Genomic DNA, 26,822 nt, shown 5'->3' with positions numbered 1-26,822 from the left:
TCAAAGATATCATGGTTTGATGACATTCCCTTTCTCTTGATAAAGGACAAGGGGCTTTGGAGCCTCTTTGGGTTTATCTCAGAAGCCAGAACTGGGCAGATGCACCTTCTACATTAGAGAAAAGAAGTCTCTGGCTTCAGAGGCTAGAGTCTACAGGACAGAACAGACGGCTGCGGCTTCCTTGGGCTGTGAAGGCAAAGGGTAGGTGGGGCTTGGGGCAGAAGTCTGTGGATGTGGAAAGTACTAGGATGGGTCTTTTTCCCTGCTCCTGATGGGGAAACCTGCCATGTAGGTCTAAGTTGCTAACAGGTGGGGATGGTGATATGTGCCTATAGTCCCAGCTATTCAGGAAGTTAAAGTAGAAGAATTACTTGAGTCCAGGAGTACAAGAGTAACCAGGGCAACATAGTGAGCAAGACCCCATCTCAAAAAACAAAACAAAACAAGTTAACATTCCCATGGAAGATAACAGTGGTGACCTGTGGGTGGTGGAAATACAGTTCTTTTATTTATTTGCCCTTATGTCTATTCTCTATAATCCATGTTTTATGTCAACTTTTTTTTTTCCCTTTGATACTGGGGATTGAACTCAGGTCCTTGCACTTGCACAGCAGGTGGCGAAACCACTGAGCTAAATCTCTGGCCCTGTAAACATTTTTTTAATACTCCGAAAGACTGCATTTATTGACTCTATAATTGTTTCTCTTAATTGAGCTACACAAGATGGCCAAAAGAAAAATGGGGATAGGGCACACACCTGTAATCCTAGCACTATGGGAACCTGATTCAGGAGGAATGAAAGTTCAAGCCTCACCCTGGGCACTTAGTGACTTAGTGAGACCCTGTCTCAAAATAAAAAATAAAAAGAGGGCTGGGAAAACAGCTTAGTGCAAAGGCCCTTGATTCAGTTTTCAGCACTGCAAAAGAAAAGAAAACAAAAAACAACAAAAAGAATAGAAAAAGATTAGACTAAAACCATCGTTTAATCCAAGGAGGACAGAAAAAAAGAGTTGGGAAGGAGGGAGGAATACAATAGGATCATGAGTTGAAGGGCAGACTAAGCTACATAGTGAATTCAAGGTCAGCTTTGGCTACATAAAGGACCCTGTTGCAAATAAAACAAAAAAGCAAAATAAAAAATCAAGTGCTTCTACTGGGTCCTGTGAATAAAGTGGTGACAAAATGGAAACATTGCTGGTTGTACACATCAGTGATCCCAGCTACTTGGGTGGCTGAGGCAGGCTTGGTTCAGTTAGTAAATTTAAAAAAATAAAAAATGATTGAGGATGATGCTCTGTGCTAGAATGTGTGTCTTGCATGTGTAAATTCCTGGGTCCAATCTTCAGTACCTACCTCAAAAACAGAAAAACCCAAGAACCTGCAACATTCCCATGCCCTCCTGGAAGTGATAAGTTTGGTTAGTAAGACAGTGGATAAAGCTGCTGACAGAGGATGACAAATGGCAGCACTGTGGAAATACTGGGGTTCTGAGTGACTCTGAGAAGGCGGCACATTAAAGCAGGCCTTGTGGCATGAGAAGGGGTCAGCCTGCAAAGATCAGGAAGGAAGGACACTTCAGGCAGATGGGGACATGAGGAAGAAATAACTAGGATCACAAGGCTCATAGGAGCCCACAATAATGAGGGAAGGGAGTTGGGAGTAGGAGGGGGACAGAAGCTGGGCCAAGGAACCTAACTGCGGGGGGATCATCGAGAGTGTTTCAGAACCTGAAGTTCTTTTCTGAAAGATTACTCTGGCCATGTGCCAACATGAGTGCTAACTCTTACCAGGCCAGGCACTTTTCTAAGTGCTTCATGGTATTGGCTCATGGAACCCACCTCTCATCCCTCAGGGGAAGCTGGTTTCACAGGGCAGGAAACCAGAATACCATGTGGCCAGGTGGGAAAGACAGAGCAACTGGTGGGATGCAGGCTGCACTGCTGAGGACCTCACAGGAATTCTTAGGTCCCTGCTGCTGTCAGGATCCAAGTAAGACGTAAAGATGGCTTGGTGGGACTAAAGGAAGTAAAAGGAGAGAAGTGGATAGATTTCTGAGATAGTGATTTTGTGGGGAGTGACATGGAATGAGGGAGCAACTAACCAGTTGCTCCGTGTGCATGGAGGACAAGTGACTTACAGAGGCTGGCATACCTGTCAGTCTTACCTAGGTTGCTGTCAATCTTCTGGTGATAGGCTTGAAGGTGTGGGTTTTTTGAGTAAGCCTCAGTATTCACAGCAGAGCCAGTTTGAGAGTCTGAATTTAGAAAGAAACACCAGAATGGTCAATCCACATCCCGCATTGAGTCATACCACCCCCCAGTCCTATCATGAATCTGATCTCAATTTGGGAGATCAGTAGAAGGAAAACAGCGGCTGGCTCTGAGACCATGCAGGGGCATAGGGACAGGGAAGGATACAATGCATGAGGGAGGAGCTCATGGGCAGGAGGGAGACATTTACTTGGGGCAGGGCAGGGGTCCAGCCTCTTCCTCAGCCCTTGGGAGATCAAAGACCCTTAACCTAGCTGGGTGTGATGGGACATGCACTCAGGAGGGTGAGGCAGGAGGACTGCTTCAAGTTTGAGGCCAGACTGGGATACTTAGTGAGTTCAAGGCCAGCCTAAACTATGTAGTGAGATCCTGTCTCTCCATCCATTCCCCAACTCAGGAGGTTGAGATGGGAAGACCACTTGATCCCACAAGTTTGGTAATGTAGCAAGACTTTGCCTTAAAAAACTGGTCACTTGGTCCAATCCTTGTACACAAGCTCTGGAAAAATACATTACATAAAAAATAGTATGGCAGAGGAACTGTATCAATGCAAAATTACACAGGTTCATGGAGAAGATCTGGAGATAAAGTATTCTTTTTCCTCTATTGATTTGGTGCTAGGGGTTGAATCCAGCATATAGCCTTGCATATGCTAAACACACACTCTACCACTGAGCCACACCTCTTAGCTTGGTTTATTTACTTGTATTTATTTTTATGTGTGTATGTGTTTTTTGTTGTTGTTGTTGGTACTGGGGATTGAACTCGGTTTGCACCTGTGAGCCAGGAAGGGCACCACTGAGCTAAATCCCTGGGGCCCAGCTTGATTCTTTTTTTTTTTTTTTGGTACCGGGGATTGAACTAGGGTCCTTGTCCAGCTTGATTCTTTTTTTTTTTTTAAAATATGGAACGCTTCACGAATTTGCATGTCATCCTTGCGCAGGGGCCATGCTAATCTTCTCTGTATCATTCCAATTTTAGTATATGTGCTGCCGAAGTGAGCACGAGCTTGATTCTTTTTAAAATCCCCTTTCCCTTCTCATCTGTCTTCCTCCCTCCTGTATGTGTGTTTTTGAGATGGGTCTTCAATGTTGCCCAGGCTGGCCTTGAATTCCTGGGCACAAGTGATTCTCCTGCTTTGGCCTTTGGAGTAGGTGAGACTAACAGGTGTGTGTTACTGTACCTAGTAGAGACAAGGTTTAAAAATCAAAAGCTAAGAGCCAGGCATGGTGGGGTATGCCTATAATCCCAGCACTTGGGAGGGTGAGGTGGAGGATCGCTGTAAATTCAAGGCAGTGTGGGCTTCATAGTGAGTTTAAGGTCAGCCTGAATTACATAGGGAGACTCTATAAAATACAAAACCCCCCCACAAACCAAAAACCCCAAAATCAAACCAAAATAAAATAAAAGTTAAGCTGGGTGTGGTGGCACATGCCTGCAATTCCAGCAATCTGGGAGGCTGAGATAGAAGGATCTCAAGTTCAAAATTTAGTGAGACCCTTTTTCATTAAAAAAAAAAAGATTAGGGGCCGGGGATTTAGCTCAGTGGTTTTGCTGCCTGCTGCGCAAGCGCAAGGACCTGAGTTCGATCTTCAGTACCAAAAAAAAAAAGAAAAAAAGAAAAAAAAAAAGAAGATTAGGGCTGGGGATTTAGCTCAGTGGTGCCACTGCCTGCCTCGCAAGTGCAAGGTCCTGAGTTCGATTCCCAGTACCAAAAAAAAAAAAAGATTGTTATGTTATGGGAAGGGATGAGTTTTTGCTTTTTTAGAACTCTTTCTCTCTGGGTATTAAATCTAAGACCTGGCTCATACTAGGCAAGTGCTTTACTTACTGAGCTATAACTTCAGCCCTCTGGAAATTTATTTCTAGGCTATCTTTTCACTTAAGCAAAGTGGAAATGTTAAAGAATGCACATTTGACCCCTAAAATGTTCCTTGAACTTCAATTACCATACACAGACAAAAAAGCTCTGTCATTCCAATTTATGTCTTTTGGGGGAAACATCTCTTTCTGGATTTAGTGTATAGTCTGTATCCGAGTGAGACTAGTTCCAGGATCTTCTTTGGATACACAAGTCTGAAGTTGGAGGAGCAGCCCTTAGATGTGTTGCTGTCTTTGTGGAGGCAGTTGTGCCCTGATCAGCAATACTGGCCCATGGGCCCAAAGGTAAAGGCAGCCCTTGTGAAGCAAGATGAGCTAAAGCTGGCAGCCTTTTACTTAGACTAGGAGACAGGCTGAGGTACACAGTTTCTAGGGCCCCTGGGAGACATGTGCAATTAACTATTGGTCCCCGAAAAATGTGCAGTGTGTACTGGTGTTGGTGGATACTGGAGCCGAGTAAATGCTGATCAATGGCAACCCAGACCATTTCACAGGACCCACTGCATGCAAGAAGGGTATGCAGGTTGGGGCATTGGGTGTTTGGCCCTGAGTCCCTAGGATGTTTATGTTTCCCCAGTTGCTGAATACATACTGGGGATGGACATACTGACTGGTGCCAGCTTAGACACCACACAGGGAGAATTCAGATTGCGGATTTGTGTGATAAAAACTATCATCTGAGGGTATCCCTATCACACACCACTAACTCTCCCACAGGCAACTTGGGCTGTTTGAAGCAGTACCGGCAGCCTGGGGCTCATGAGGAAATAGGATAGACTGTTTTGAGGTTGGAAGAAGCAAAGGTGATACACCTCGCACAAGGTCCTTTCAATTCCCCTGTTTGGCCTGTGCAGAAGCCTATGAGACTTAGAGAATGACTGTGAACTACCGGGAACTGAACAAAGTGACTACTCCATTGCATGCGGCAGTACCCAATATTGCTGACTTGATGACCGGCTCACTGATGTTGGGTCAATACCACTATGTAGTAGACCTGGCCAGCACATTCTTCTCCATTGCTATCATACCTGAGTGTCAGGACCAGTTTCTCTTTACCTGGGAGGGCAGAGAATGGACTTTTCAAGTATTGCTACAAGGGTATTTGCATAACCCTCCTTTGTGCCATGTCCTAGTGGCTCTGGTCACATGGACCAAGTCACACTCTGTCTCTTTGTTCCATTATGTTGATGATGTCATGTTAACTTCTGATTGTTTTACAGATTTGGAAACTGCTGCACACAGTGTAAAGTTCTGCTGGCCTGGGGGTAGGCCATCAACGAAGAAAAGGTCCAGGGCCCCGGCTTATCTGTCAAATTTTTGGGTGTTATCTGGTCTGGTAAGACAAAAGTTATCCTCAATGCAATAACTGATAAGATCCAGCATACCCCAGACTGACAACTGTACACCAGTTACAGTGTATGTGGGCTTGCTAGGTTTCTGGTGGACTTTAATTCTGCACCTAGCCACCTTGTTGCGCCCTCTATGTAAGATGACTTGAAAGGGTGCAACATGGTACTGGACTGATGCAGTGGAAGCTACATTCCAGGACTCAAAGAGGGCAGTCCCTCCAGTACAGGCCATTTGAGTTGTTGACCCTACCTTGCCTTTCACCCCAACGGTAAACATGGATGAGGGTGGGTCTGACTGGGGTTGGTGGCAAAAGCAGGAGAGGTGGAAGCACCCTATTGGCTTTTGGTCACAGTTGTGGAAGACAGCTGAAAGCAGGTTAAGAAGCAGTTAGCAGCAGTATATGGTGCTCTGGATGCCTGTGAAGGAATCATGGGGGAATAGACTGTAGAAGTGCAAACTAAGTAACCAATAGAGGGCTGGGTATGCACATGGATGTCCCATCCCAGGAGTAGAGTGGCCCAGGCCCCTACCCTGGCATGATGGGGAACATATCTACAGCAAAGAGCCTCTTTTCCACCAGCCTGCTAGTGGCTGAACTGGCAGCAGTGCTGGGACCCATGACATACATGGCCAAAGAAATTATACAGGATGATGAGTTACCAGTCACGACCTCTAGTCCCTATGTGGAAGGGAAGGAGAGACCCCTGGGTGAGGCCTGGTATACTATACTGATGGCTCTAGTTGTGGCACAACCCCACAATAGACGGTGGTCGCTGTCCAGCCCAGAAGAGAGACACTCTGGTTTGAGGCTGGGATAGGCAAGTCAAATCAATGGGCAGACTTGTGGGCAGTGTGGTTACTTGTCATTTATGAGGATGACCTCTGCATGTTTGCACAGATAGTTGGGCCATATTCTGAAGGCTGACACTCTAGTTACTGACCTGGGTGGCCCAAGACTGGCAGATAGGGCATCAACTCCTATGGGGTACTGAGTTATGGTGAGACTTATGGGAGTGTGGCCAGACTATAACATATGTTGTGTACAATGTGTCAGGACATAGGCCTCTCCCTTCACCAGGGAATGATTTAACAGACTCCTTGACAAGGGTAGCAGCCCTTCGAGGGCCACCCTCAGCAGTGGCGCCTTAGTTCCACAAGAAACTGGGGCATGTAAGGCCCCATACCATGCAAGCTATAGCACAGTGATGGGGTGAGTCCCACAGAGGCAAGAGCAGCAGTGAATACTTGCCCTCAATGTGCTCAGCTGGCCCCTTGGAGGAGGAGGGTGCCCACATAATTGGCTGCAATACCGTGGGAACCCCATCCCCTGCAGCAATGGCAGGTAGACTATATCAGCCCCCTGCCTCTCTCACAGGGACATAGATATGCTCTAACTGCTGTGGATACTGCCACACATATAAGCTTTGCCTACCCTGTGCCATTTGCTAACCAGGCCCATATCATTAAGGCATTACAATGATTGACTGCAGCATATGGGATGCTGTTAGGAATAGCGTCTGACTGAGGAAGCCACTTTACAGGGACTCAGGTACAGTGGGCCAAAGACAATGACATTACCTGACACTTTCATGTGCCCTGCCAGCTACAAATTGCTGGTATGACTGAGAGATATAATGGGCTCTTGAAAACTAAGCTAGCCTATTTGTTTGTTTGTTTTTTGGTACCGGGGATCAAACTCGGGTCCTTGCGCTTGCGCAGCAGGTGGCGAAACCACTGAGCTAAATCCCCAGCCCTAAGCTGGCCTATTTGGCTCCAAAGTTTATCAGGTGGGTATAGGCCTTATAACAGGGTGTTCAACTGTTCAATGACCAGCCCTAGCATATAGGTGACAGGCCACTGGATTGCCTTTTGAAAGCATAGCTACTCTTCTGCACATTTGACCAACAGAGTAAGGTCCTAAGGTAGTAAAAGGGGATTTGATCTTTCCTGCACTAGAGCCTATGTAGCCAGGGACCCAGTACCAATGGACTTAGGAATGGCCCGCAGACCCGCTGCTGAGGAATTAGGTGTTTCTCTTGGAGCCCTGGTGGGAGGGACTGCACTACATAGGGGTGCAGTCTTGGATTTCAACATGGCACCTGAAGGCCTTGGTATGCTCTCCAACTGATGCCGGGGCCACCACGCTAAAGGGAAGTGACATCGTGGCTGCTTGGCCTATTCCCCTAGGGGTGATAGACCTGGCTCCAACCCCCTTGCCTCCAGTGGCAATGGGGTATTCTAAACCAGGACGTAAAATGACCCTGGCCATCAGCCTATTGCAGGATGAATATGTGGCCTGCATCCTCTCTGAAGGGTAAGACCTCCCTAAGATGGTTTCTCTTTCTGCCCTGTCCTTTGGATCAGGATGAGTCAAGCTAACAGCATCATCTCCTGGGCACACACGTTTGCTTGTGTGCACCAGCAACTGCACTGTTGGGTGTGCACTGAACTCTCTATGGACATGGCCAAAGACCTTCCGAAAATTGTGACCATTGGACAGTCTGTGCAACTGGACAACAGAACCAGATTGGACCCATCTGGGATCAGCGATGCCAGGCTGTTGAGGCACTGATCTGGAAAGGCACAACCACCCCACAAGGACTGGGACCCATGATGCATAATGGTTGGGGGTGGATGACAGGGAATCAAGTAATATTGTTGGATATTGGTCCACTATGCATTTAACAGGTCAATGTGTTGGTGGGAAATCACACAGAGGGATAGATACCCCTGCACTTGTATAACAACATGTTATGGAAGAATGACACAGATGCCTGATGGGATAGCCATAAGCTCATAGATACAGTCCCCACTGACTGGCCCATGGTGGATGTCTTACAGGTCTGTGGCACTATGGGTTGGCTGTACTTCCCCAAGCACTGGATGGAGCACTGCCTGTAGGGGTGTCCTTATATTAAGGGTATTATCAGGCCCACTCTGACAGTCAAACCCCACAATTGGGATGCTGTATATCACAGATGTCACTGGGTCACATGAGCGGCCTGGTGGTTTTATCCTGTGGCAGCATTGGTGCCAGGGGCAGGGACTATAGACTTAGCTCTCCAAGTTGAAGCTCTAGCTCAACACATGGTGCAGGCCTTAAATATCACATGCCAGTCTCTGATGTTGCTCATGGATGAAACGTCCAAGATGAGAGAGGTGGTGTTATAGAACTGTATGGCTCTGGATTTATTCACTGCAGCACAGGAAGGCACTTGTGCCCTTCTATATGTAGAATGCTGTGTTTTTATTCCTGACCACAAGGAACAAATACAAGAGGCCTTACAAGAGATGGATATGGAGTGTCTTCCATCCAGGTCTTGCAACAAGATCCCCTAACCCAATGGTGGGAATCCCTAGGATCCACCTGGCACTGGGTAGCTCTCAGTGGTGCTGCAATATCAATGGGGTTGCTATGTGTTATGTGTTGTTCCTTGAACTGCTTTTGTGGGCTGTGGACACAAGGGGCAACCTTGTGTGCCATTTACAAGAAGTAGCAGCCCCGTGATCTTTGAAAGGGTGGAATGTAGGGGCCTGCTGTGAGATGTGTCAAACCCTGGGCACCTGAGGACACGATCCCATTGTTTAGTGCAGGTGCATGATGGGGGCTCCTGCAAGGTCACTCAGAGTGTTTTGTCTTACTGTGTCTCGTAAGCTGATAAAGAACTACTATAAGTTCTGTGCTAGAAATTAAAGTTTGGTTCCTGCTTTGTAATGTCTGGTCCACATGTGTTCTTATTTTTGGAAACCTCGCATTACCAGACCTCCCTTCAGCCCACTGGCCCTAACAAGGTCTCACAGTGTAGTTCAGGCTGGCCTCAAACTGTGGAAATCTTCCTGTCTCTGCCTCCCAAATGATGGGATTACAGGTGTGGGCCACCACACCCAGCTTTTTATTTTTTTGAGACAAGCTTTTGATAAGTTGCTAAATTGCCCAAACTAGACTCTAATTTGTGATCCTTCTGTCTCAGCCTCCCAGACTGCTGGGATAAAAGCATGTGCCACCAGGCTTGAATCCATAGTAGGTTCTGGTGTTGCTGGGATGGGTCCTGTCTTCTTCAAGGGTATCACAGTCAACATTTGGTTTCTAGCACCATTTTGATGCGCTTGGCTTTCTAAGGTCTATGGCAGCTCCTAGGGGCCTAAATTCCTTCCCAGATAAAGATGTTTCCAGATTTATCATTTGATATTAATGAGATGATTTGACTTGAGACACATCCTATCTAGCATGTTCAGCTGCTGCTTGTTCTCCTCCTGGGCTTGGGGATTATTAGTTTCTTCCTGGGGCCATGACAAACTACCACAAACTTATCTTTCAGTTCTGGAGGTTGGAATTCCAAATAGGTCTCAATGGGCTAAATTCAAGGTATTAACAGGGCTGTGTTCTTTCTGGAGGCTTTTGGGGAAAATCAGAGACCTTGCCTTTTTCAGCTTTTAGAGCTCATGTGCATTCCTTGGCAGCTGGCTGCTTCCTTTATCTTCAAAGCTAGCAGTGTACCAGGTTTGAACCTCTTTCTAATACTCTCTCTTCTGCCTTCTTTTCTACTTATAAAGAACCTTTGTGATGACACTAAGCCCAGCTAACAGGATAATTTCTCCATCTCAAGGTCAGCTGATTAACAACTATAATTTTATCTATAACTGTAAATTTCCTGGAGATTAGGATATGGACAGCTCTAAGGGCTAATATACTTACCAAAAGGGTTATTCTTTTATTTATTTTTATTAGTACATACTGATTACATTCATTGTGAGGAGTTGGTACATGTACATGATCTACTGTTTTTTGGGTTTTTTTGGTACCAGGGATTGAACTCGGGACCTTGCACTTGAGAGGCAGGCGGTGGAAACACTGAGCTAAATCCCCGGCCCCAGCAGGCTCATTTTCAAGGGGACTCAGGCCCCCACTTCCTTAGTCCACTGTCCAGAGTAGAGGGAGAGAGGAAGGAACTCCATATAATACTGACCGTTTTCTGAAAGCACACATGGTTCTTTAGCACATGGGATGCCAGCAGCTGGAGTCTCATGCTAGAGAGGCAGCTGCTTCCCACAGCCCTCAAGGTCTAATATAGAGGCCCCTCAGGATCCAAGTACAGATGTGTGCACACAGGTCCCTACTCACCTACATCATCCAACTTTCTGAGGTTTGGGTGGTTGGCCTGGTACTTTTCCTCCTGTTCTTTACTTGTACTTATGGCTTCTTTCAATCTTTGGATAAAAGGAAAAGAAAACATTTAAAAAGGAAAAAATACCTCTGACAGTGTCCTCAGTCTTTCCAACCGATGCCTGTGAGCTGAAAATCAAATGCCTCCCCTGTGCTAAACTCCTGACCAAAGCAGGGATTTCCACAGCTCCTCTTGGCAGCATAGTTAGCTTCATGGAGAGCTTTGGAAGATCACTACCTTAGAAGTGCACCATCTTGTTGGGTGCCCCTTGCATAGGCAAATGAGGAGTCCTAGGACCAGGTGAATGGAAAGTAGATGAAACCACCAAATGGGTACTTTAGATCAGGGGTTAGCAAATTATGACCTGTGGGCCAAAGCTGGCCCACTATTTTTTTTTTTTTGTAACCCAATTAAAAAAATTGTGGTAATATACGCATATTGTAAAATTCTTTTTTTTTTTTTTTTTTTTTTTGGTGATTGAACTTGGGACCTTGTGCTTGTGAGGGAGGCGGCGGCACCACTGAGCTAAATCCCCAGGCCTATCTCTTGTTTTTGGAGATCCATGAGCAACAAACGGTCTTTACAGATAGATGACCAGTTTTACTGGACTGGATAATAGGAAACATTAGTTTTGAACCTCAAGAATTTCATTCTTCTCACTGGGTGTGATAGCACATGCCTGTAATCCCAGCACTGAGTAAGGTTAGGATAGGTAGACTGTTAGTTTGAGTCTAGGCCAGACAACTTAGCAAGACCCTGTCTCAAAAAGAAAAAAAAAAGGGTTGGGGATGTAACTCAGTGCAAAGGCTCTAGATTCAATACCCAGTGCTGGGGGAAAAAAAAGAATCTCATTTTCCTTATTAGTAAAGCTCAATTACCAAAAACATGTATACTACTACTACTATTACCACCACCACCACTATGTTTTTCAGACTGGCATTGAACTCACTGTAGCCTAGGCTGGCATTGAACTTAAGGCGATCCTCTTCCTTAGCCTTCTTTTTTTTTTGGTACCAGGGATCGAACTTGGGTCCTTGTGCTTGCGCAGCAGGCAGCAAAACCACTGAGCTAAATCCCTAGCCCTTCCTTAGCCTTCTGAGTGCCAGGATTACAGGTACGCACCACCACGGCTTCCTGTTTTTATATTTTGGAGTTAGTCCCTAAAAATCTGTAGACTTTTTGGTCGTCTTTTTCCTCTCATTATATATGGTAAGTTTCTTCAAAAGATCTTTGGTTTTGCTTCCTGACCTACAAAGCCTCACATGCTGACTGACTTTGGACAGGGACTCCTCTTTGCACCTTAGCATTGACCAGACTGTGCTTGACACCCTGTTGGACCCCTGGGAGCATGGCAGGTGCCTCCATCTAGGACTGGGTGCCCCAACAGCCTGTTCTTCTCCATCTCTATCCAACAACAGCCTGACCATGGGTTTTTTGGGGGTTTTTTTGAGATAAGATATATCCGTTTTCCAGGCTGGACTTGAACTCCTAGTCTTAAGCAATCCTCCTGCCTCAGCCTCCTGAGTAGCTAGGACTACAGGTGTGGATCACTACACCCACCTGGTTCTTGATTTCTGCCTTCCCCTCTGCATAGTGCTAGAAATCTGGGCAAACAAATATCCTTTGGATCTCTCACTCTTCAAGCATCCCAGAAATCTAGCCTGTTATGTCCTGCCTTTCTCTGTCCTTACATGGTCCTTATGTGGATTATGTCAATGCTCTAAATTTGTGCCGCAGACCAGCTGCAGTCGATGCAGGGTAGGAAGGGGAGAGGTCTCGGGCCGACGAGTGAGAAAAGAACCTTCGCAAGCAATGTGCAGGTTCCCTCTGAGAAGTCTCAGGGTCTGATTTATTTTTATATCTTTAAGCAATGGCTAGGAGGCATTGGGAGGAACATATTTACATTTTAGGTTGCCTTAGCAATTTCTATAGAAATAAAGGTTATTTTTTACTAAACGAAGTATATTTTTCCTAAGCTGATTCATTTCATTGAACATATGAATACATTTTAAAATTACAATTGTCCCCTTATTTACCCACACCTAAGCAGAACAGAAGGTAACTTAATCAAAATCTCTATATTAGCGGGGATACAAGCAAGATTTAGTTAATTAAATGTCAAACTTGTGGTCATCAGCTGGCCCTTGAGAAACTGCACAATGGTTAATATAGTTTGCTATTAGCTCTCTATTTTTTCTATACCTCTATTCATCTTGCTTAAATGTTATTTGGGTTCATGGTCCATAAGCAGGAGATGTTTACAGTACTTTGAGAAAAACTGAGTAACTTGCCTCCTTAGTGTATTTATCTGTCTTAACTTTCTTTCTATTTCCCATTTCCCACTGTGTCTTACATCTAAAATCTGTCCTTTCAATCTCTTTATAAGACCCCTTTAGTAAAAAGAAAGTCATCAATAGAAGAAAGGAGTTACAGTAGCAGGAAAACAGAGGGGGTTTTAGGAGAGGTTTCTTAAGAAGTGGGTGTGACAATAGAACTGAGAGAAACAGGAATTTGGGACTTGTGAGCCAGATCAGATTTCAATACAACATTGTCAATTTGCCTCACGGAGAATATGTTGTTAGTCACAAATACAATGATTCCTGTGACCAGAGTAACAATTGTAAACATTAGGGCAAGAAAAAATAAAACATGAGGGTACGATGTGTTCCACCCTCCTTTTCCCCCAGCTGGAACTTTGTCAAGCAGCATTGGAGGTCGGTCGGGCTTCGCCAAATTTGACCTCCTCTTTTCAAATCCTTACTTCTCATGGGTGCCGGGCATTTTTGTAAAGAGATCCTGACATACCTCTCTGGTTAAAGGTCTTTTTTTTGAGACAGGGTTTTGCTTTATAGTTGGGTGTGGTCTTGAACAATGTAACCCAGGATGGCCTCGAACTCACAACAATCCTGTTTCAGCCTCCTCCGTGCCACTACCTTGCCTGGCTTCTGGTTGAAAGTCTTTAATGACTTTCTACTCATAAAAACAAGCCCTGCCCCCCAGCAAGTCCCATGTCCTATGGGCCAAGAGTTTTGGAGGCCCTCAGGCCTGCAGCATAGCAAAGCCTCCAGACTTAAGCCTCCAGAGATGGCCCTTAAGGGTTTCATAACAAACAAACAAACAAATAAACAAACAAACAAACAAAAAGGGCTGGGATGTAACTAAGTGGCACCATACCTGCTCGGCAAGCTTAAGGTCCTGGTTTCATCCCCAGTACCCCCCCCCAAAAAGGGGACTTATTAACAGATATACAAGACTGCAAAGAGACCAGAGGGCTTATATGAGAAGGACATAAAGAGGAAATGCATGACTCGATTAGGAGACAGTTTCTTTTTTAAGCAGTGGCAAAGTTTATTCAAGAAAGCAAAAATGAAGAGTAGGAGAGAAACTGGCTCTGCAAAGCAATCTTGGTCTTGGTCTGAGTAGAAAAAAAGAAGGTAAGAGTAAAGGTACATACTGTGTGGGGGGAACACAGTGTAGGCTATCACGGAAAGTTATGATAGCCAGGAGACACTTATTTTTAAGAGCTTTTAAGTGACAATATTCCTGATTTATGGATTGAAGGTTTTGAAAGGACTACAGAAAGGTTACTAACCATACTGCATCTCATAGAAGCAATCAGTAGTGATTTTGGAAACTATGTAGAGACCGAGGAGTAGTATACAGGTCATACCTCAATGTCAAGAGCCTACTGTCTTTTCTCTCTTTCTTTCCTCCTTTTCTTTCTTTTCTTTCTTTCTCCTTCTCTCTCTCCTTCCTTTCTCTATTTCTTTCTTTTCTTTTCCTTCATTCCTTTCTCTCTCTCTTTCTCTCTGGCCCTCCTTTCTTTCTTTCCAGGGTCTAGCTTTGTAGTGTAGGCTGGTTTTGAATTCACTATATAGCCAGGCTAGCCTTGGACTCGACTCGTGGTGATCCTCCTACCTCAGCCTCTTGAGTACTGGGATTATAGGCTTGTGCTACCATGCCCAGCTCTTCTTCTTTTTCTTTTCTTTCTTTTTTTTTTTTTCAATGCTTGGGATTGAACCTAGGGCCTCAAGCTAAGAAAGCCTCTACTACAGAGCTATACACTAGCTCCCTGCTGTACTCTTGAAATAGCCTTTGCCCTTCAGAATCCTGGCTTTTCCTGGTACCCATGTTTGCCACTAAGCTCTACTTCAACTGGTGGAGCATGCTGTAATTATGATTCCATACAAAAGGTCATCTTCTTTGTGCCCCTCTAAGGTCAACCCCTCCCCTCTATGGTCAACCCTTCCTTTTCTTGGGGCCTCCACAGCATCTGTGTTGACTATCTACCTCATGATACCCTCCAAGAGATGAACTGTGTTCTTACTGTTTTGACTCCCAGCCACAGTAACAGGTCTGCAGACATGGGTGTTCAAGACACATGAAGGAAGGAACCATGCAATGCCACTGAAGTGGCCTTACTTACAAAGCTCCACAGATTCACCATGATGCACATTTGGGTAATGGCTGAATTAGTGAGAATTATTTAACTTAAATGTTCTGTGCCATAAACAGACAGATCAACTAGACAAAAAATCAACAATTAAATATTAGAACTGAAACAAACTTTTGAACAAATGGACTTAGTAGATGTCTACACAGTGTTCTACTTCACAACTTCAGAATACACATTCTTCTCAGCTGTACATGGGATGTTCTCCAAAATAGACCACATACTAGCTCACAGAACATGCTTAAATAAATGCAAAGGAATTAAAATTATCCCATGCATATTATCAGACCATAGTGCAATGAAATTGGAAATCAACGGCAAAAACCCCACAAGAACTTCATAAACACATGGAAATTAAATAACACCCTCCAATGGTCACCCACCAATGGGTCACAGATAAAATTAAAGAAGAAGTCAGACAGTTTCTTACAATTAAACAATAGTGCCAATACCATATACTGGAACTTACGGGATACAATGAAAGCAGTCCTATGAGGGAAATTTATAGTTGTGAATATCCATACCAAGAAAAGAGTGGGCTCAAATAAATATCCTAATGTTGAACCTGAAGTTTCTAGAAAGAGAAGAACAAGTCAAGCCCAAAGCTCATATGAGGAAGGAAATTATAAAACTCAGAGCAGAAATTAATGCAGTGGAGACTAAAAAAATCCCCCCAAAACAAAAAAACAATCAACGAATTGAAGAGTTGGTTCTTTGAAAGATTAAATAAAATTGACAAACCCTTAGCCAACCTTATCAAAAAAAGAAAAAAAAGACTCATCCATGCAGTAAGGAATGAAAACAGTGAAATCATAACAGACCCTGCAGAAATCCAGAAGATCATTAATACATATTTCGAGAACCTGTATTCTAATGAGATGGAAAATACAGAAGAAATGGATAGATTCCTAGATACACATGAATTACCAAAACTGAATAAAGATATAGAAATTCTAAATAAACCAGTATCAGCCAATGAAATTAAAGATGTAACTAAAAATCTACCAACAAAGAAAAGCCCAAGCCCTGATGCATTCACTGCTGAATTTTACAAGAAATTTAGAGAAGATCTAAATCTGCTACTTCTCAAACTCTTTAACAAAATTGAAAGGGAAGCAATACTCCCAAATTCATTCCTAGAAGCAAGCATTACCCTGATACCAAAACCAGAGAAGGATCCAACCAAAAAAGAACTACAGGCCAATCTCCCTAATGAACATAGATGCAAAAATCCTCAATTAGATACTGGCAAACAGAATGCAGCAAATCATCAAGAAGGTTATACATCATGACCAAGGTGGATTCATCCCAGGGATGCAAGGATGGTTCAACATATGTAAATCAATAAACATAACAAACTATATTAACAGAGCTAAGGACAAAAACCATACGATTCTCTCCATAGATGCAGAAAAAGCATTTGACAAGGTCCAACACACATTCATAAACCCCTACAGAAAATTGGTACAGATAGTCTTTCTCTCAATCTGGTAAAAGCCATCTATGACAAACCAACAGCCAACATGATACTAAAATAAAAACTGAAAGCTTTCACTCTAAAATCAGGAACAAGACAAGGATGTTCACTGTCACCACGCTTGTTCAATACAGAAATAAAAGGAATAAGGATGGGAAAGGAAGAAATTAAATTATCATTATTTGTGTATGACATGACACTCTACATAGAAGACCCCAAAAACTCCACGAAGACACTTCTTGATTTGATAACCAAATTCAGTAGTGTATCTGGATACAAAGTCAGCTCTCAAAAATCAATAGTCTTTCTGTACACAAATAACAAACTCACTGAGAGAGAAATTGGGCAAACAGCCCCTTTCACAATAGCATCCAAAAAAATGAAATAATTAGGAATCAATCTAATGAAGGAAGTAAAAGACCTCTACCTTGAAAACTACAGGACTCTGGAAAAGGAGATTGAAGAGGATATCAGAAAACGGAAAGATATCGCTTGTTCTTGGATAGGAAGAACCAATATAGTGAAATTGGCCATACTTCCAAAATTGTTATACAGATTTAATGCAATCTCGATCAAAATTCCAACAACATACCTCACAGAATTAGAAAAACCAATCCTAAAATTCATTTGGAACCAGAAGAGATTTAGAACAGCAAAGGGGATTCTTTTTTTTTGGTACTGGGGATTGAACTCAGGACCTTGTGCTTGCCAGACAGGTGCAGTGCCACTGAGCTAAATCCCTGGCCCTGCAAGGGCAATTCTGGGCAAAAAAGGCAAGGCAAGGACCATCACAATCCCTGACCTGAAATTATACTAAAAAGCTACTGTGATAAAAACAGCATGGTACTGGCAAAAGAACAGACCTGAGGATCAGTGCAACAGATTAGAAGATGCAGAAGCAACGCCAGACATATTCAGCTACCTTATCTTTGACAAAGGGATCAAAAACCTTCACTGGAAGAAAGATAGCCTTTTTAACGAATGGTGCTGGAAAAACTGGTTTTCCACAAGCCAAAGATTGAAACTAGACTCATATCTTTCACCATGCACTAACCTAAAGTCTAAATGGATGAAAGATTTAAATATTAGGGCCGGGGATTTAGCTCAGTGGTTCCGCTGCCTGCCTTGAAAATGCAAGGTCCCAAGTTCAATCCCTGGTACCAAAAAAAAAAAAAAAAGATTTAAATATTAAAACAGAAATGCTAAATCTGCTGGAAGAGAGAATTGGTAGAATGCTTGAGGACTAGGAGTAGGCAAGGACTTCATGAACGAAACCCAGTCACTGGAAATATTACAAAGAATCAACAAGTGGGACCTCATCTTATTAAAAAGCTTTCTGCACAGCAAGAGAAACCACCAACAGAGTGAAGAGACAACCCACAGTGTGGGAAAAATTTTTTTCCAGCTCTTCCTCAGATAAAGGACTACTATCTAGAATATATAAAGAACTCAAAGAAAAAATTGGACCCTCAAAATTAAAAAGCCCAATCCAAGAATGGGCATATGAAATGAAGAGACACTTCTCAGATGAAGAATTAGAAATGGCAAATAAATATATGAAAAAAATGTTCAATATCACTGGTCATTTGCGAGATGCAAATTAAAACAACTCAGATTCCATCTCACTCCACAAAGAATGGCTATTATTAAGAAATCAACCAATAACAAATGCTGGAGGGAATGTGGGGAAAAAAGGAACCCTTCTCCACTGTTGGTAGTAGTATAGACTGGTGCAACCACTGTGGAAATCAGTGTGGAGAGTCCTCAAAACACTAAAACTGGAGGTTCCATACAATCCCACTATTCCTCTTCTTTGCATCTTCTCAAAAGAATGAAAAGCATCTTACCATGGTGATATATGCACATCCATGTTTATAGCAGAACAGTTCATAGTAGCTAATTCTTGGAAACACCCCAAATGTCCATCAACTGACAAATGGATAAAGAACATGTTTTTTTTTACATAATGGAGTACTATTCTGCTATAAGGAAGGACGAGTTTCAGCCATTTGTAGCTAAATGGATACACCTTTAGACCATACTCTTAGGTGGAATAAATCAGACACACATTTAAATACTGCATTGTTGAGACAGGAGTGGTGGTGCACACCTGTAATTCCAGTACTTGGTAGGCTGAGGCAGGAGAATCACTGCAAGTTCCAGGCCAGTCTGGGCTACATAGTGAGTTCAAAGACACCTTGAACTACATAGCAAGATCCTGTTTTTTTCCAAAAAAAAAAAGTTTCGAAAATACTGCATTGTTTCTCTTGTGTGAGAAATTGAAAAGAGGAAATAAGGACTAAATGTGTAATAGATATTGGGAAATGGGAAGAAAATGTTCAAATGGCAAAGGGAACAAGGGAGGGACGAAGGAGAAAGGAAGGAAGGGACAAGAAAAAAAAGTGAAAAAAGGAGGAAAAAAATGAAAACAAAGTTTTTTTTTTTTGTTACCAGGGATTGAACTTGGGACCTTGCACTTGTGAGGCAGGCGGCGGAACCACTGAGCTAAATCCCAGGGTGGAAACAAAGCTTTTATACATAGGGAGGGGAGCAGGGCTTGAGGGAAGGGGGGAAAATTGGAAAAAAAGGGCCAAGAGGTATTGTGTACAGGCAGAAATTCCCCATGATGAGTGTTATCATTATGTACATCTAAAATGTACCAATAAATGTTTCGCTATTAAAAAAAAAGAAATAGCTGGGGATTTAGTTCTGTGGTTCTACTGCCTGCCTCGCAAGTGCAAGGTCTCGAGTTTGATCCCTGGTACCCCCCCCAAAAAAAGAAATATTATAGGCAGTCATATAGGAAGGGGGAAAATAAAGAAAAAAAAAAGTTCTGTGCCAGGTGTGGTAGAACATGCCTGTAATCCCAGCTACTCAGGAGGTGAAGGTAGGAAAGTTTCCAGTTCAAGGCTAGCCTGGGTAACTTAGTGAGATCCTGTATCAAAATAAAAAAATAAGAACTAGGGAGGTTGCTCAGTGGTAGTGTGCTAATCCCTAGTACTGTATGAATAAATAATTAAGAGTCTTGGTTTTTTGTAGTAAGTGATGATAGGAACACCACAACTGATTGGGCCTGATCTACGAGCAGAAGCCTTGGCAAGGTAAGTTACCTTGGGCACCTTGAGGCCCAGGTCACTAAAATACTATGGCTGCCTCACTGCTGAGAAGACCTTGTCAGAGAGGCTTGAGCTTTTCAGATGCTCCAAAAGAAAATTGAAGGGGATGTAAAAAGAATTAAGATGTGTTTTGTACATGTCCCAACCCCCATGATGAATGTAATCGTCATGTACTGCAAACATGTACTAATAAAAATAAAAATAAAAATAAGAAAACCACTGCTGGAGCCATGCTTTTCTAGTAGTGTTCAGGACTGTAAAGCCCTCTAAGAGCCTCAGGAAGAGGCATAGAGAATGTAGAAGTGTGCCAGTCACAAGTCTATCTGCTTTCCACTCCTCCAGGGGCTTGCTCTGGTCCTGATTTTGCGCAAGGAGGATGTCTTAATCCAAAATGAGTGAATATTCTATTTTCTCCTGTGCTACAGGCTGAATAATCCCTAATCCAAAAATCTGAAATGCTTCAAAATCTGAAACTTTGTTTTGTGATGCTAGAGATTGAACTCAGGGTCCCATGCATGCTAGGCAAGTGCTCTATTGTTTGGCTATACCCCTTGCCTAAAATATGAAAATTTAGGAGCATGATGTTGGCATTTAAAAAGTTTCATATTTCAAAACATTTCAGATTGAAAATTTTCTGCTTAGAGAAGTTCAACTAGCAATGCAAATACTCCACAACTTATGAAGCTATGAAATCTAAAACACTTCTGGTCCCAAGCATTTTGGGTGAGGGATATGCAACCTACCAGTAAATGTAATCGAAGAAAAACCAAACTCCAGTTGAGGGTAAAAGAGTGACAGATATTTAAAACTAGAATTGAGCCAGAAAATCTGGAATGAAGGTGACTATGGCTCAGTCAATGCACAAATAAACCCTTATAACCCTGGCTAGTGCATCTGAGGCTTCCCATCCTTGCAGTTTCCTAGGCCTTCCAAAGATTCTACTTGTCTGTTCTTTCTATTATCCCCACTGGCTCTTTCATCTACGCTTATAGGCTTGCAATAGTTTCCTAGTTTCTTCCCAATAGCATCCTACATCTTCATCTGGGTGGTGTATACAGGCACATAGTCATTGCCTCTCCACTTAAGATGTATGGATTTTACTATGCCTCTAAGCATTTTAAAGAAATAGCTCTCCAAGGCTAAGGATGTAGCTCAGTGGTAGAATGCTCACCTAACATCCACAAGGCCCTGGGTTTAATCTCAGCCTCATTAAAAAAAGTCTCCTCCCTTATCAAAGAACTTTGCATTACAGAATCAAAAGAGATAGTTATGCAACCTATGTAATCAAATTATATGAATCATAGGGCGGGGATTTAGCTCAGTGGCTCTGCCACCTGCTTTGAAAGCGCAAGGACCCAAGTTCGAGCTCTGGTACCAAAAAAAAAAAAAAACCAAAACCAAAACAAAAAAAACCAAATTATATGAATCATTTCTCTAGGTTAAATGGAAGAAATAGGCTATAAGACCAAAGGAACACTATGATTACAATGATGAAAACACTATAAAAAGGGAAAAACTAAATTTTTAGTTTGTGCACTACAGTAGGTAAAGTGTAGGCCTGAAAGTTTTGGCTATTCACACTAAACCTACTTCTATTACTTTATATCCAGATGGAGGAAGCTATACTCACCTGCTGTTGGATTGGGGAGCAAGCACGCCATTCTGTTCAGCTGATGTCTCTGCTGGTTTGGATTTGAAGTAATTGACAAACCCACCAAACACACTCTTAATGCTGTTGATGTGCCTCTGGCTGGTCTTCAAGTCTTGATCCATCTTGTCTACCATCTTCTCTGTGCGTTCCAGGACTCCTCGCTGTCGGACCAATTCCTGGGAAAAATAAGAAGCAGTGGGATTATTTATACCTTTTGGTCCCCTCTTTCCCTCAGTAGGTCCTTCATAAACACTCAGGGAACACATATGGAGACCGACACTTTCTGACAATATTCCTTTGTCTCTCCCTGCCTACCCTACCTCTACTTGCTTTCTTTGTTCTCAAGTCCCTTTGCCAAAGAGGTTGGCTCACAGGACCACAATGAGGTGGATGGGGGGTGTGCCTGTGGGAATCAAGAGTCCAGGACAGCAGAGTCTCTTTATTCCCCCACAGTCCTAATATAACCCTTACAAGCTTAGACCTAGCACTGACCCCTGGACTTTGGTCCTTGTACTCTTTCTGTTTAGACATGGGAGTTTTCAGTGTGCCACCTACGCCTACTACTACCCCAGTCAAATCTTCAAATTCTATCTCATGATCTTGAGTCCTATTAGTGTCAGAATATAGTCTGTCCATAGTTTCAGCTTTTTAAAAAAGTTTTTTTAGTTTCAGCTTTAAAACCTGTAACAAATATTACTTTTTCTGCCTGTGTGGCTCAGTCTCTCATTTAATTCAGGTCTCCATCAGAAGCCACCTTTTCAGAGAGGCTGTTTCCAAACATTCTCTGGAGTAGAGCTCCTTTCAACAGCTCTCCCCTCTTCACTCTCCAGTCACTTTGGTTCTTCACTTTGGTTCAAGAAGCACAGAAGCTTCTTGAGGCAGGGACTTGTTTTTTGCTTGCTGCTATGTCTCCAGTACCTAACTCAGCAGCTGCTTGCTGTGTACTGGGGTCACAAGGACTGTAGTGGTAATTTAATGGAGACTCAATTTATGCAGCACTTACAGCTTATATGTTGATCAATTGAATGTAGTCAGGAGCAGAGGAGAAAGGTTTCTATCCACACTGACAGATGAATAGCATTGCCCATATTCCTGCAGAGCTGATAGTTCTGGATGCAGATATGAACTCACCACAACAGCAACACTAATGTGCTCCTTTATGTGTACTGAACTTGTTTGAGTCCCTATTTATTTCACAATGCTGAGGATCTAACCCAAGGCTTCATGTGTACTAGGCAAGAGTCTACCTTTCAGCTACATACCCAGCCCTTCCATCCCTCTTTAAAGATTTACCTGCAGTCATTCCAGCTGTCTCTCCTGTGAGCTGCCTTCTAGTCAGAAGACTCTTTTTCTTTTTGAGACAGGGTCTCACTATGTAGTCCAGGCTGGCCTTGAACTTACTGTGCTCTTCCTGCCTCCACCTCCCAAGTGCTGATTACAAGTGTGCAGAAGACTCTTAAGCTTTATTTTTTCCTATTTGATAAGATAGCCTCTGGGCTCCACTCCCTTCCTCTGACTCTTCTATCCCTATGGATTAACAATTATCGTTATTTTTTTGAGGTACTAGGGATTGAACCCAGGGGTAACTGAGCCACATTCTCAGCACTTAAAAAAACATTTTTTTTTTTTTGATACAGGGTCTTGTTAAATTGCCCAGGTAAGACTGAAACTTGCAATTCTCCCTCCTCAGCTTTCCCCAGTGCCATTGTGCCCAGTTTAGCAATTATAGTAATCATGCAAATATATTTTCAGAGCTGTCTCTCAAAGACAAAGTCCTGCTAGCCATGGTGGTATAAACTTGTAATCCCAGAACTTTGGGAGGCTGAGGCAAGAGGATCCTAAATTCAAGCTCAGCCTGGGCAATTTAGCAACACAGTCTCAAAAAAGAAGGAAGGGTCCAGATGTAGCTCAGTGGGAAGGCCCTGGGTTAGTATCACAAAAACTAACAAACAACACAAAGAACAAAATCCTAAACAAATTTTAGTTATTCTGAAAATTCTATTTATTTATTTAATTTTTGAGACGGGTCTTACTAGATAGTTCAGGACAGCCTTGAACTCACTATGTAGCTCAGGCTGGCCTCGAACTTGTGGCAATCCTCCTGCCTCAGCTGCCTGAGTACTGGGATCACACATGTGCCACCATGCCTGGCTCTAAACAAATTTTAAACATGTACACTGGAAATTTAAAAAAATGATTCTTATTTTAAATTCAAAGCTGAGACAGTCTTTTCTGGAATAAGGCAGAGCTACAAATTAGTATGAAAATGGTTTTCTCTAGCATCCAATTGTCAGTTTTAAATTGATTTTGATATCATCTTTCCTGTTTTTCTTTTTTGCAGTACTGGGGATTGAACCCACAGCCTTTAAATAAGCTACATCCGCAGACTATTTTGAGACAGGGTCTTGCTATGTTGCCTAGGCTGGACTTGAATTTGCAATGCTCCTGCCTCAACCTCCCAATTTTGGGATTACAGGAAACTACCTCCATGCCTGGCTCCTCCTTTCCTCCTTGTGTGTGCGTGCTGCTCAGGATTGTACCCAGGGCCTTATGCACGTTAGACAAAGGCTCTATCACTGAGACACACCCTCAACCCCTTAGTTGATATCTATCTATATCTTTTTTTTTTTAAAGAGAGTCTCCTTATGTAGTTCAGGCTGGCCTTGAACTATGTAGCCCAGTCTGGCCTCGAATTCCAGGTGATTCTCCTGCCTCAGCCTCTCAGGTTCTGGGATTACAGGTATGTACCACCATGCCTTGTTTGGCTTATTTCTAATTGTCCAATCCTAGCTTATTTATTTATTTTTTTAAGCTTATTTTGTAGCAGGTAGAAAACATGAATCTGAGCTGGAAAGATCTTTACAGGAGGAGAGGTTTTGGGGGGTGGCCAAGGCTTATAAGGAAGGTCCCTGGTTTCTCTAACAGTGAGCACTTCCCATCTTGACTTATCTAACAAATCACTCATTTTCCTGCCTCAGTTTCTGGGTAACAAGTAGCTGACAAAACCTCCTCCAATTTGCAATGACATCTCATTTTCTGCTCATAAGTGACACATTCTTTTAGACTCTCAGAGGTTCTGTGTTATGTTTATTTGGTGGGAAAACCAGACATCTGATGCGGATGTTATAACAGAAATGTAGAGAAGTGCCTTATTCTGTGTGTGCAGCTCAAAGGCCAGGGGAAGGAGTGCTGCCCTGGTCTCTGGAAGTTTCTGTGTGCTGGAAGCTTGTGTTCCCTGAAGGTCATGAGGTCAACAAAGGAGGAAGGAATTCATCAAAATCCCTTCCAGGAAGGCAGAGGAAATGACTGAACTCATTATGTTAGTGATTTAGTTCTAGACAACAAGGAAGAAGTAGAGAAAATAGCAAGGAAGCACCAGGGTTTATAAGAATGAGCTGGTCAAGCCCTGGCACTCCAGGCATTTTGAAGACAGGTCTCAAATGCTTCCAGAAGGCATGCTCCCATCTTCTAGGAGCAGGCCATGTCCTATCATCTCCTTCTGTTCCTGTGAGAATAAGGTCACTGAAGTGACTGGATTGGTTATGAGAGAACTGAGCTCTGGAAAACGTCCTCTGTGTTTAGGTTCAGCAGGCAAAGTGCTTACTTTACATTACAGGTGATCAGGTGATTTCCACCCTACTTCCCTGAGCCCCAAAAGTAGTTTCCTAAAGTTAGAAGTGGAAAAATAAGAAGGTCAGAGAAAGAATCTGGTTGGGCTGGTAGTACAATGCCAAAGGGGGGGAGGAGGGAAGAAGAAAAGAATGTAGATAAGGGCAGGGAGAGAGAAGGGGAGAGAGGGGGAGAGAGGGGGAGAGAGGGGGAGAGAGGGGGAGGGGGGGGGGGGGGGAGAGCGCGGGAGAGAGAGAAAGAGAAAGATTTGATTTCCAGATTCTTAAATACTCTTTGGCTGTGGTTTTTTGTCAATGAGAGCAAGGGGAAACAGAAAATAGGTAGATAAAGACCCTGCAAGGGCACAGGTTGTCTGAAATAAGGTGATACTTGCCTAGATGGTTTGTGTTGAAGGTCACTGTGAGGAACTGAAGGAACCATGGGATCCTTGCCCATAGAATGCTCTTTTTTTTTGGTACCGGGGATCGAACTCGGGTCCTTAGCTTGCAAGGCAGGTGGTGGAACCACTGAGCTAAATCCCCGGCCCTAGAATGCTCTTTTAAAAACACCACAGAGCCCTATGGGAGGCTGAGACAGGAGGAGCCCAAGTTCAAGCCTGGCCTGGGCAATTTAGTAACTTAGTGAGAACGTGTCTCCAAATAAAAAAAGGGCTAGAGGCGTAGCTCAGTGTGAAGGCTCTGGGTTCAATTTCCAGTACTGCAAACAAACAAAACCAAAACACAGCAGAGTAGGTGCTAAAAGATCCCCACCCACAGATGTTACTGAGCACATATTCTGAGCCAGCTACTCTTCCAGGTGCTAATGATTCAGGGGTGAACTAAACAACCCCAAAGCTCTGTGCTGATGGTGGTTGCAGTCTAGTGGAGGACAAAATGAAGTTCAATCTGATTTTTAAAGCGACAACATGGGTACTGAGAATTGAGGAAGGCAGATGGATCTTTGCTTCATTGAACTTAAGAGTCTCATAGGGGTGACAGGAAAGAAAGCCATCCTACACACACACATGGTTGTTCCTTAGCCAGGGTGAGGCCCTGGGCAAGGATTCCTAGCCTGGTTTAAGGGGAGCTGTGTATCAGAGAGGGTCCCTGAAAAGGTCAGGGGACAGACTGAAGGTTGAGAAGTCAGGAGTCCAAAGGGTGGGTATGGGGCAAGGGAATGGGGTAGAGTAAGCAGCATGTGTCTTGAACAGGCCGAGGCAGCTGCAGGAACCTAGAGGGGAAGTGGAACTTCGTGGTGAGCACAGAAGGGGAGTGGGTGGGGATCCGTGAGTGCAGGCCTCAGTAGGGAACACTGAGGAGATGATGCTAAGACTTTCCAAGGGCAGTGACAACCAGATCCCAACCAGAGCTTACAGCCTAGGCATCCACACTGTACGATCAGATGGGATTCCTCATTCCCTGGGTTCTAAAGTTCTCATTCTGAGCTCGTAATTAAATAGGTACTAATTGGTAAGCAGATAGATGTTAATCTGGCATCAGTATCTAGAAATCTGAGATTTATTTTTGTTACGTCTCTCTCCTCTAAAGGGAGCATGCACATACACAAGCACTGGTGGGCCACCTGAACACATATGGTACATGCACAAGCCTGGGGCCTAGTCTGAGTGTAGTAGCTGTGGCATGGAGTGGATTCAAACTCAAACTGGGTCTTAGGTTGCATAACAAAACCACGGAAGGCTGGGGTTGTAGCTCAGTGGCAGAACACTTGCCTACCATGTGTGAGGAACTGGGTTTGATTCCCAGCACTACAAAAAACAAACAAGCTGGGCACGGTGGCACACGCCAGTAATCTCAGCTACTCGGGAGGCAGTAGGATTAGAAATGTGAGGC

The 26,822-nt window shown here is 43.5% G+C and overlaps 1 protein-coding gene and 1 non-coding gene across 3 annotated transcripts in view; both read right to left on the bottom strand.

The window, feature by feature from the left end:
- The window catches only part of Snap29 (synaptosome associated protein 29), a 37,910-nt gene that overhangs the window by 6,139 nt on the left and 4,949 nt on the right, over window positions 1-26,822 (bottom strand). The window contains exons 2-4 of one of the 2 annotated variants that reach the window (XM_013069322.3): window positions 21,343-21,539; window positions 10,624-10,709; window positions 2,152-2,254 (exon numbers count right to left, since the gene is read on the bottom strand). In XM_013069322.3, coding sequence (XP_012924776.1) covers window positions 2,152-2,254; window positions 10,624-10,709; window positions 21,343-21,539 — 386 coding nt within the window. The remainder of the gene's footprint in view (window positions 1-2,151; window positions 2,255-10,623; window positions 10,710-21,342; window positions 21,540-26,822) is intronic. The other variant, XM_004874905.4, reaches the window with a different exon arrangement.
- On the bottom strand, window positions 3,169-3,275 carry LOC147820910 (U6 spliceosomal RNA). The gene has a single exon (XR_015448017.1). It is a non-coding gene; the product is annotated as a U6 spliceosomal RNA (small nuclear RNA).

The sequence above is a fragment of the Heterocephalus glaber genome, unplaced genomic scaffold, assembly GCF_053883595.1.
Source record: "Heterocephalus glaber isolate CG9 unplaced genomic scaffold, H.glaber_assembly_v1.0 deba00001781, whole genome shotgun sequence".
Classification (NCBI taxonomy): Eukaryota; Metazoa; Chordata; class Mammalia; order Rodentia; family Bathyergidae; genus Heterocephalus; species Heterocephalus glaber.
This window is presented reverse-complemented; position numbering and strand designations above follow the sequence as displayed.